Source organism: Dreissena polymorpha, chromosome 4 (genome assembly GCF_020536995.1).
Source record: "Dreissena polymorpha isolate Duluth1 chromosome 4, UMN_Dpol_1.0, whole genome shotgun sequence".
Classification (NCBI taxonomy): domain Eukaryota; kingdom Metazoa; phylum Mollusca; class Bivalvia; order Myida; family Dreissenidae; genus Dreissena; species Dreissena polymorpha.
Window position 1 is genome coordinate 68,309,103 of NC_068358.1, and position 12,084 is coordinate 68,321,186.

The 12,084-nt window shown below is 35.8% G+C and overlaps 1 protein-coding gene across 1 annotated transcript; it reads right to left on the bottom strand.

Moving 5' to 3' along the window:
• Positions 1-2,989: 2,989 nt before the first annotated feature.
• On the bottom strand, positions 2,990-12,072 carry LOC127878182 (collagen alpha-1(I) chain-like). Its single transcript, XM_052424670.1, has 6 exons — positions 11,829-12,072; positions 8,617-8,843; positions 7,696-7,772; positions 4,306-4,383; positions 3,933-4,121; positions 2,990-3,734 (listed from the first exon to the last, which is right to left on the bottom strand). Exons 1-6 carry the CDS (start codon positions 11,889-11,891, stop codon positions 3,253-3,255), a joined length of 1,116 nt encoding a protein of 371 aa, XP_052280630.1. The 5' UTR covers positions 11,892-12,072; the 3' UTR covers positions 2,990-3,252.
• Positions 12,073-12,084: the final 12 nt, after the last annotated feature.

The following is a 12,084-nucleotide window of genomic DNA, read 5'->3' on the forward strand; positions in this document are numbered from 1 at the left end:
CCCCTTGTTAGGGTATCAAAAAGAATGCTGAGCATGACAATTGAGTGATCCGATTTGAAGCCATGGTTAATAGTACAGTTTTTTGCATTGCTTATCAGTGAAGCTGCTAACAGAAAATAATCGAGTCTACAAAATATTGGCGGGTATGAGTTGGAATGCCATGTATATTCCTTTGCCTCTGGGTTAAAATTTCTGTAAATATCTACTAAATCGTGTAATTCTTTGATGTCATTGATTTTATCAGAACATTTTTTATTGGTATCATTTCTACCATTCAACTTGTCTTTTATAAAATTTTGCACGGCATTGAAGTCACCACCAACTATCGGTGAAAATTCATCTAAGTCAGCAATAGTATTTTCAAGTGTGTTGAAAAACGTTATGTCGTCATTATTTGGCGCGTAAATGTTAATAATAGCTATTTTGTTATTGTGGACTAATAGTTTTAAAACCTGAAGTCTTCCAACTATTATTTCAGTATGTTCAATAATATGTATTGCACTTTTTTTGTTAATCATAATTCCTACTCCTAAACTATTGGTACTTTGGCCACTTAAAAACGTATCCCCTGACCAATCTTTGGCCCAGGTCGAATTGTCTAGTTTGTTATCATAATGAATTTCTTGCAGCAGTGCTATGTCAACGGCTTTTGATTTTATATAAGTTATAACTTGTTCACGTTTTTTTTTTGCAACTAAGACCCTTAACATTAAAGGTGCATATATTTAGACTTGTCATGTTTTCCTGTTAAATGATTTGACTCTGTTTTCAATATATTTATAATTATTGCAGCGGTACACTATCCCAATTTTGAAATTTAAATATGCTTTCTTCAAAAGTATAAATGAAACAATATGAAGGCCAGTCTGCATTTTTGAAACAAATAAAATAGTTAGGTGTTGCATTTTGTATGTAGAAAAAAAAAATAAGTGTCAAGGTTATTTGAGATATTATCACACAAGCGGTTAAGCGTAAAACTAAAATTTCATATAAGCCTTATTATGTATATAACATTTAACAAAATGCATGTTTTTACATAAGTTGAAAAGAAAGTGAGGACAAGTATCCATTAAAAACTATGTTAAGCACGCTTAAAAAAACCGCGCGCTATTCAACAAACAAAAAAGTTCATCACTGTAAAATGATCTTGTATAATGTTTCTTAAACAAATTAATGGATTTATATTGAATGTCAGTTACATTGAAAAAACAACAACAGGTCAATTACTACAATAACAGAAGATATATAGACAAAAAAACAAATATATACATACATATACATATACATGCATGCCTACAACAGGTATATTGTAAAGGATATAATACAAACTATTTGTGTTGGATCTTTAAAAACCAAAAAAAGCTATATGTAATATCGATGCTGTTATTTTATGAACAACCAGTCTGCCGATATCACATAACCCTCATACTATAATCTTACACGGAGATAAGAAAAAGGTGGGGTCTGTGACTTGTAGTTTTACATTTCAATAATGCAAAGTAATCTTAAATTTGCGAAAGCGAAATTACCTAAGATTATTTTAGGCATTTATTCTTATAAACTATTTTATATAATTCAATTATGTTTATTTGCGAAATGTATCTATCTCAATTACTCATCATGTTCCTATGCTAACATAAATACTCGGGTTCACTTTTGCTATGAGCAACTAACATATTTCGAAATCTATATACTAGAGCATGTATTTTATAGCAACAAACATGTACATGTATGAAAAAAACATCTTACTGTAGCAAAAACAGGACACGTATTTCTTCCTTACATGGCATATGAATGTATTACAAACTTAACAAATAAAATAAAAAATAAATACATTCATATTATAAAAATGTATACACATTTTTGTTGAATTGAAAACAAAAAAAATACGGAGCCATCCATCCATGCCACACACACGTACTCACATACCCACACTATTTATTTATGTTAATAGCACAATAACTACCATTATGATGCTATGTTCAAGGTCAGTGCTCTCTTTCGTTTATCTTCTTTAATAATCCGGAAAAAAAAACAATGAGTGTTCCTCGCATGAATTATAGTTTACAGGTAACACATTAAGTAATTATATCGGACAAGTAATAACTTGATGTTTTAGAATGTTGTGAAAAAAAAATATGCGTATTGAAACAAACAAAACGAAGCGAGAACAAAGGCGATATCACATCGCATCGACCTCGAAAGCATGTCATGCATCGTTGATTTTATTCAATAGATTGTCCGATTTACAATATAACGCTTTTGTTTGCATAACCGTTAGACGATTGTTAGATTACAGATTCAATGAATTACTATCATTACGGGCTTGTATAGTGTTTAAAAAAGAAAAGTGGTCAATATAATGAAGAACTGTAGATACAGGCATATAATATAGTACAGCATTAATCTTTGTAGTAAATGTAAGCACGTGTGACTTAACAACACCATTTTGTATTTATTTACAAAGTAATTTACTTATTTATTTATACATGTATTTATTTATTTACTAATTTATTATTTACACATTAATCTTTGTAGTAAATGTAAGCACGTGTGACTTAACAACACCATTTTGTATTTATTTACAAAGTAATTTACTTATTTATTTATACATGTATTTATTTATTTAATAATTTATTATTTACACATGTGTATACTTGTATTAATATGTATGAGGTCCAGCGTTTTAAGGCCACGGTAGATCGATCCACTCTTGGTAGTCTTCAAACCGAACTACTATAATCTTTTCGGCCTTGCATTATGATTTCGCAAATTGCGTATTGTTCAGAATAATTATACATTTAACTCATGGCCGAGACAGGCCTAGGCTATACCCAATCGATTTTGTCCCTTTATGATAAACTGTATGTTGTTTTTATGATGACATCAAAGGTCTCGCAGTGATCGATGTTACTTACGCAAAGGCAAATGGCAGATTTGATTGGCCCATGTACAGACTACAGTAGACAAACAAACGATCTTTTGCATTTTAATGAATAGTTTATTAATGTCCATCGGCGTTAACAGAGAACTAACGGAATCTTTCAAACAAATTAATCAGTCGATTTATTTAATATACAAGTAAAATTTCAATATTTAGTACTGCTTCCAATACATGTATATGTAAAATTCAAAGCTAATTTACAATGTTCAACCAATGTATAATATCTAACAATTATGTGTATTAAATATAGCGATATAATTGCTCTTAGATAACGATAAAACCAGGTGTCATCGCATTGGATAAGTCGGTTAACCCTTCGTGGGAGCGGCAACAGCGTATTTGGAAGGAGCGGCGACAGCGTATTTGGAAGGAGCGGCGACAGCGTATTTCGAGGGTGCTGCAGCGTAGTATACGGGTGCCTGAGCGACATATCGGACTTGGTAGTAGGTGGCGGGCCCTGGTGCTCCCTGTGGGCCGGTCTCGCCCGGAGCGCCTTGATATCCGCGGGGACCCTTGCCTCCAGGGACGCCTGTTGGTCCCTGTGGTCCTCCTGCACCGTCCGCGCCTTGTTGTCCGCGCTCTCCGGGCATTCCATGTGCGCCCTGCTGTCCCTGCTCACCTTGATCCCCGGCATCTCCTGGTGGTCCTGAAATGCCTCTACCTCCTTTCTCTCCTGGGTAGCCGGGGAATCCCTGTGGTCCCTCGTATCCGGTCACGCCCTTTGCCCCCGGGGCTCCATCCACGCCATTGACCCCGGCTGCGCCTTCTTCACCCTGCTCACCGGGTACCCCTGAGAATTCAGAAAAAAATCTATTTTTCTGGCAAAATGAATAGTATTAATTTATAAGTTACACACGTAAGGAGATCAATTATGCATATACACCAAATACAAATTTTTTTAAAGAATGTTTGTACACAGCGACCCTATATACAATATATTAACGGTATGCATTTTGTATCTTTGATGTGAATGGTGTTGCGCACATACCTGGGTATCCTGTCTGGCCGACTACACCTGGTGGTCCTTGGACGCCCTGCTCACCCTCCGGTCCCTCCGCTCCATATGGTCCATAGGGGCCGGGTGGGCCACGTGCGCCGCGGTCTCCCTTGATTCCCTTATTTCCTTCCTCGCCTGCAGGGCCAGCGGCGCCGTTCTTGCCTGGTTTACCAGGCGCACCTAGAAATGGAGTGCTAGACAATGATTTCCCGTGAATCTGCTTGGTGGCCACCTCACATAGGATCAAGATACATACATATGGAACATACACTTGAAAAAAACACCCACTTATATCTGTATATTAAAAAGAAACAATTGCGGTCGAAATGCTATCAATATCAGGTTATGTGCGTCTTGTACTCACCAGCGGGTCCCTTAGCGCCTGCAACCATCAATGCCATGGGTACCCCGTACCGGTATCCGTGTCTCTTCTGGCGAGAAACTGCAACATTGTCCGGATACATAAACTAATGATGTGAAGTTAAAATAATTATTTGTGTACGTACTAACGACGTATATAATAGCTATAATATGGTGTGTAATGCATGTTGACTTAATGGAACAACTCGCGTCTTTTACACGAGCTGCACAAGGCTGCGGTCAATCGCATGCTAATTAAATGAATGTATAATTATGTATATGCTTATAACAACCGAGTTACACGACGCGGCGCTGTGTCGTGTAATGACTTTCTGAATATAAAAACGTATTTTATGTTAACCTTATTCCACACTTGCGCGCGCTAACTCAATAAACGTTCACGCGTCAAATACGCGAGTTGCATCTCTTGTTGTTGAGTCGTGCTTAGACTGACTGAACGTAAACGGGCCTTATATATAAGCTGCTTACAGCGGCGCAAAGGCGCGTACAAACTGTCTTCTTCATTTTTTCGGCGTAAGCTGCATAAGCCAGCTTTTCACCCTGACTTGACCTTTGTAAGTGTCCAATAAAATTCAAATAAAATTTCCCGCGGCTAGGTACGAATGAATACACTTCATTTATTCCATTGGCTGATTTGAGTATACCACCAGAACGTTGGAAACATATCCGCGTCTTTGTAACACTGTTTTACTGTATGAAACAATTTTATCTCTAATGAAAATGCTTAATAGATAGAACAGTTTTACACTCAATTCTCGACATCAATACAGTTTGTGCGTACACCTTTTATTTTCAGAGTATTACCAGCGCAAAAGCGTTTATACTTAAAAGGCTATGTTCTCATATTTAGTACTTACTTCCATATTCCTGTCAACATGTTAACATGTAAAAGTATAAAGAGCAGTGGAAGCGATGCCTCACTTTAAAGAATTGCATTTCAACCCGCGAGGTTTCGGGTCAAGTCGCGGACATTCAGAGTTTATATACAGGTCATCACCGGAGTTCGCGGTCAGTAAAATAATCGTTATATAATAAAGACGCTATCCATGAACTAGGTGACCTGGAATTTTCTGTAGACCAGAAATATGTTAAAAGAAGATATTCAGCAATATAATTATGGTATGTCAATAATAGATTCTTAATGTGTTTTCAACAATACAATGATAAATATTATTTTTAATAAATTTAACAATAATTATTCCACCATATTGCCTAATGTACTAAAGTGATATTATGAGCATGTAACAGTTTATAGGTGTCTATCGCAACCGTTGATTATTTTTTATGTTTCTACTTCATATACACTTATAGTAATTAATGCATCATCAACATACTAAAACAATATACCAGAAAGAGAAAAATAATGCATTTGAATATTAACCGTACTTTCGTTTGACAACTGATCATGCGTTTACGAGTTGAACCTAAATTTAGTTTTAGTGCAGATTTGTTCATACGACACAAAGACACAATATTGTTTTACGGATCATTTCGGCTTACAGGACTGGGTGGGTCACGTAAGAATATCGAATATAAAATATATTTTTATAAACAACTGGTAGCAAGGTGAGTTGCAGATAATTGATCAGTAACCACATTTTAACTAACTATTTTGACCTGTTAATTCTTTTCAGCTCAATTCAACAGTGCAAAATGCCCATAATATCACTTTAAGCATGAGCACGATGATTCTCGATACTGTTAATAAAATCTGTAAATCAAATAGCAATGCCCGACAGACCACTAAAACAGGTTTGTTCTCGTGTGGCCGGTTGACTCATATGTTTAAATTTCACTTCCATTCTTCTTTTGGTTTTCTGTTTTGTATCTATAGGTTTATGACCAGCAATATGTTATAATGAAAAATAAGCCGCGAAAACTCCCCGTAACATCCCGTACTGCGTGTGATGCAGCTAAGAACTGCACAGAAAAAGACATTCGCTATCCTTGATCTCATTCATTAAACTATTTACGCCGTATATCTTTTTTAAAGATATTTCTTGTTATCGAGTGCACCGGGATTGTCTCCCATATGGCCATCGCCCCCAGAAATACGTGTTAGTTGGTTACCCCGTTCCAGAGGTGACCCTGGGTCTTTAAGTGCCCGGTGTATAGCACCTAGTACACTGCACCTCGGTTTAACGTCTCATGCGAAAGACGAGTTAGTAGGTTAGGTTCAGCGAGGGATCGAACCAGCGATCTCTGGATTGTGAAGCCAGTGTGTTACCACTAGACCACGGATCCGCTACAAACTTCTTTGCCGTCCACGCTTATATAGCAGCGCTGAGGTGCGAGATGACTTGCTTAACAAATAAAACAGGGTGCAGGATCACGTGACTTTGTGTGGTTCCCCCTTTGGACTTTAATGGATGTAAACACGACGGTCAGTGGTGCTCTAGTTCAAATAACTGTTAAAAGCAATTTTTTTTAAAGAATTTCAACTAGTGCATACAAAGAAAGATTTTTACGCTGCTTATTACAATGTGAAATACGTCAGCATTAATGTATTTTAAAGGCCTGTGTTCTTGTTCAAAATTCGATTTGTACTCCACGATTATGCTTCACGCAACGTGAAATTTTGTCATCGATTTCAGACGTATTCAAGTTTTCATTCTTATACCTAAAGATATCGGCACAAGCTGCAAGAAAACTGTCTTTTTACTTAAGATTTTTGCAAATGTATTTCAATTTCTTGAGATATTTGCAAAAAGTTCTCAACTGTGTGATTAAATTCCTTCCAGCCCGTGTGTAAAGCCCGGAAAATCACGTTAATTCTGCACCCTGAACGCCTCATACGCAAGCAGTATACGACCGCGCTAAGTCGTGCTTATCCTAACATACACGCGTCTTATACGTGACTCATATACCGTCTGCTGACACACATGCTGCGCATGAGGAATACTAATCTTATGGTTACAGTATACTAATTATTTAAGTTTTGCAAAGCTACACTCTCCAAAAATCATACCCATTAATATGAAGACACAAGGTCGGAGACTACATGATACATTGACAGCGCCAGTTGGCGGTATACCTTCATCAACTGGAGAGTAGCCGGAAAAATCATGAATGTAAAACAGTGAATTCTTATTCGTGTCAATTTCTTAATCACATCGAATGGCCTATCTTTTTTTATTCGATTCGGATTGGAATGCTGTCTATGGTTATGAGGTTACGTACGCGCAAAATGTTGCGTTTATTATTTATGTTTTTTTTTGCTATATTATTGCTTTTACATCGAATTTATCATATACATATTTTAGAATATTGAGACATTATACACGAGTCATAGCAAGCGGTTCCGTTTCGCAAAGGAACTACACACCTCATACGCAAGCTGTCATGCGCGGCACAGCATGGCTTGCTGACTTACTTATCTCCTTCTCCTCCTTGATGATGCCCTCGAGGTCCTCGATACGCTTCATCCATTGCTCGATATCGGCCCTGTCTCTGTGATAACAGAAACCCGGTGCATAGGTTAAATAGAGACACTGGGGGAAAGGTAAAATGTCCAATAAACATTATTTTCGCATTTGATTTTGCTTGTATTCATACATTTCTAGACTTCTCTTTAACCCATTTATGCCTAGCGTCTAGAAAAAGGCCTTGGCAAACAGCGTAGACCCAGATTAGACGGCACATGATGTGGCGTCTCATCTGGGTCTACGCAGTTTGCTTAAAGGAATTTCTGTAAGAAATATTCTATACATAGAAATAAATATACTAGAAATCCCTAATTTTGGAAATAAATTGATCCAATGTAAAAGGATGGGAGAGTTCACTAGGCATAAATGGGTTAAAATAGCTGAATATAAACGCAAATTGTCTGTTTTTTATTTGAAACTTATGCAAAATTAACGGTGTTGTGATCAAATTGTAAAGGTATATATTACATCTTATATATGGTTAAAGTAGAGCGCGCTATAAGGTTAGAAAAGGTGAGCAGTAATTCAAATTGCAAGCATTAAATTCATTTTTAAGTTGTTGCTATTGCCATGACATTTTACAATACATGAACGATGATCACATTTTCATTGTAAAAAACGCCTATTATTTTTTCTCAAATAAAGTGCCCGCCTTGTCGACATACTGACACACATGTTAACACGTGTCCAGAACGCGCAAAATGACAAAAATATAAATATTTCTTAGGATTAAATGTTTACAACCGACAGTTCTTGGCATGACTAGAAGAACACGAGCGGTACATTATGTACAAATAACCTGCGCAATATACAACACGAAACTTAGATTTTTTTACAATATTAAAAAAAAATTATGAAGCATGACTGACCTCTGCACTTGTGCCTGAAGCTCCGCAATATCCGAGCGGATATCGGCAGCGGCCAGCGACACGCCGACGACTAAGAGCAAGATGCCGCCCAACATTGTTCCGGTAGTGTTAGATAGATACTGCCGGCACAGAACTGAAGGCGATCTGATGGCGTGGCACTTTCGGCGAGGGGTTTTGTCTGTCAGTCTAATGCAGGGGCGGAGCAGGGCTAAATGCATCGAGGCGTACTGTTGATCAAGCAATAAGAGCATGTATTCATCTTTGACGCTCACGGCAATATTTCCAATTAAGAATTGGTTTAACGGTCCGTGTGGAACTAATTATCATATGGGGAACACGTGACCAGTTCCTTCATGATAGCTCACTTATAAAATGCACCACTGATCAGATACATGCCGTATTGTCAAAAATATATACTACAACAAAAAGATGTGAGGGCATTTCAAAATTTATTATTTTCTCGAACGCACTATATGATATCACTATATGGTCACCGGGGTGTTGGCCAGCACTCGTAATTAATCCAAAGCGAATTTATAGTGTGAGATGCATTTTTGCTACAGTATAAAGTTTTTACTGAAAATTGTTTAAATGGGTGGAATTGTGCTTAGTGTGTGTGTGTATGTGTGTGTGTGTGTGGGGGGGGGGGGGGTGAACATCCAGGAGTAAACCCCATCTTTACAGTAGTATGAGCACCAACCATACTCTGGAGCACCGGGCATTGAATCAGAGATGAAAACATTTTATACCAACAACTCCGCTTTAAGATTTTCACTAATAAATGGTAATACACGAATATTCAGTTATAAAAAAGAAATGGAAAACATGATACTTAAGAATAAAGCACTCAATTCTTCTTTTGTTTATGACGTGAAGCTGCGATAAACGGGTGAGCTTGTTGCGAACCTCTGTGTCGCGCTACGCTCTGCCTCGCGGGAGTAATTTAATCAGAGGAGGCTCAGCTAAGTGTAAATCAGTATTCAGAAACGTTCACAATAACGGTTTAAGTAAACAACGTGTTCTGTAGAAGTTTCTACAACACATAAGTCATATGTTAGTCGGTTTCTATTTAAAATATTTATACAGAGCGTCTTGTTCATAGCCTCTCCTTCTGATTTCTTTGTTTCTATGTCAAAAGATAATTATATGAATTGTACTTTTGTACTTAAATCTTTTAAAATATAATTTCAATTTAGTGTTGTTAATCGATGAATAACCAATATGGGCTTTTCGTGTAAATTTACTGCGAGGTCGTAAGACCGAGATGATAAAAAAGTCTTACATCAGAACGTCAAAGAGTTGTGTATTGGTATAATAATAATAAAGACAATGCAAACACCCATGGTTTTGAATGTAACATGATTTAAAAAAATGTTATTTCATTTGAAATGAGTACCTTATTATTATATTATGTGCTTCGGTGCTTGAGTTCGTTCAGCAATATCAATGTGTACTTTATAACAGTTATATTGTTCTAAGCGAGTATTGTGTTAGAAAGTATTATTGTTCACAGACACATTGGTGTAAAGTTATATGTTTTCCCATTGTGTTACATGTATCAGCACTTTCATTGGTGGTTCTATAGTGACTCGTGTTCATACATTTCTGTTTCGATCACAATTATTACAAAATATGAGCGTTTGAAAAGCCCACTTGGTAAGTTGGATGGGCATCGGTCGAACCTCACATTGGCTGAGTCTGCAGTTCTGTTATCTCAAAAAAAAAGAAATCGCTTAGAACATAGTTTAAAACAGACACTGGATAAGCCTCCAAGTTTTCACGGTCAATAAAGCGCCAGATAGGAAACAGTGTTTGGCTGGCGCTTCAAAGCAGATAAGCATTCTTTGAACGCTGGCATCCGCCCCAACATTGTTCATGTGCACAAAGGATATGTATTAGAGTAAAAACAAGGGATGTTTCAATATTGATTGATATAATATGGCCAAAAATGAGTGTACCGCACTAAAGGTTATGTAAAGACTTCTATAACTTATTTCTTATTTTAACATATTATTATTATTACTTCAATAATGATCATTATTTTAGACATTGCAAACGCCTTTGTGTAACAATTTGCTTGTAAATGATCTTGTCTAATTCGTTTTGCGTTCTCTATTTTAAATAGCCTTAATAATATAAATTGGGTCAAATGCTTTATTTTTAACTGCAATCTGCTAATGACTAAACTCTTAATAACGCCAAATGCTTTCATTGTAATTATTTCGATATTTACCACAGTCATACAAGCTGTACTTCAGAAGACCAATGTCGAGTTGTATTCGGTATTACCTTCCCCTGATACCACGTTAATGGGTCAGGCCCAGACGCCAAACAACAACCACATACGTTGTGTAAATCGAACCGATCTAAAAGAACGTGTTTTTTTAGAGAAGTTCTTCACAGCTCATTAATCAATGGATACGTTTAACGGACAGAACTTGAGTAGATAAAGTTTGGTTGAAATTCATTGTTTCATGTACTGAAGAGTGAAGACTGTTGTGCATTGATTCGTCTCAAAATGGACACCCCTTATGTTTAAAAACAACTGTACCAATTTAAATATTACGATTCGTTCCTTCGATTTTAAATTAAGATTATTGATGGAGAATACTCTCGTTATTATAAAAACTAATTTAAATAATAATAATAATACTTACATGTATAATAATAATTATAATAATAATAATAATAATAATAATGATGATAATAATAATAATAATAATAATAATAATAATAATAATAATAATAATAATAATAATAATAATAATAGTTATAATAATAATAATCACAAATTATATATAAGAATAGTACAATGCAAAATGAAAAGAAACAAACGACTTGTTTTATTGTGCGACTGATAATACATAATGTATATGATATGTGATACGTCACCATTTTTTGTAAACATCACCGGATTATTTTTAAATGTTTCATGAAGGCGTTAAAATACTTAATGATACTGATAGCAGATTTGTCTTTTTTAACTATACCTATATATTGTTTACATGCAATTGTAAGTGCGTATGTATATCCATAATGGTAATTGAGAACAGATTAATTATTACCTTACATAAGTAGGCGATATTACCCGAGTCAATTAGTGAGTGAAATCTGTAAGGATATAACACTGTCAAATTTTGTGGTACATACAATTTATCTGGCACAATTTCGTTATAAATTCAAACAGAATATACAAAAAGCAAACAACATACCTGGAAAAGTTTTAACGCATCGATTTGACAACAAATTATGTCAAAAACACTTTTCCCTGTCATTTTATTTTATTGTTCGTAAATAGAGTATTTAACGTGTAAGTTATTATTTATATCTGATGATTTACTAACAATAACGGAACGGTACAGTTTCCAGATTAAGGGATACAGCATGTTTCAGATCATTAGTAAATAAAACATTGTGGGCTATCATCGGTTAATTTATACACGGTAAATTCGAAAAATATGGTGTGCA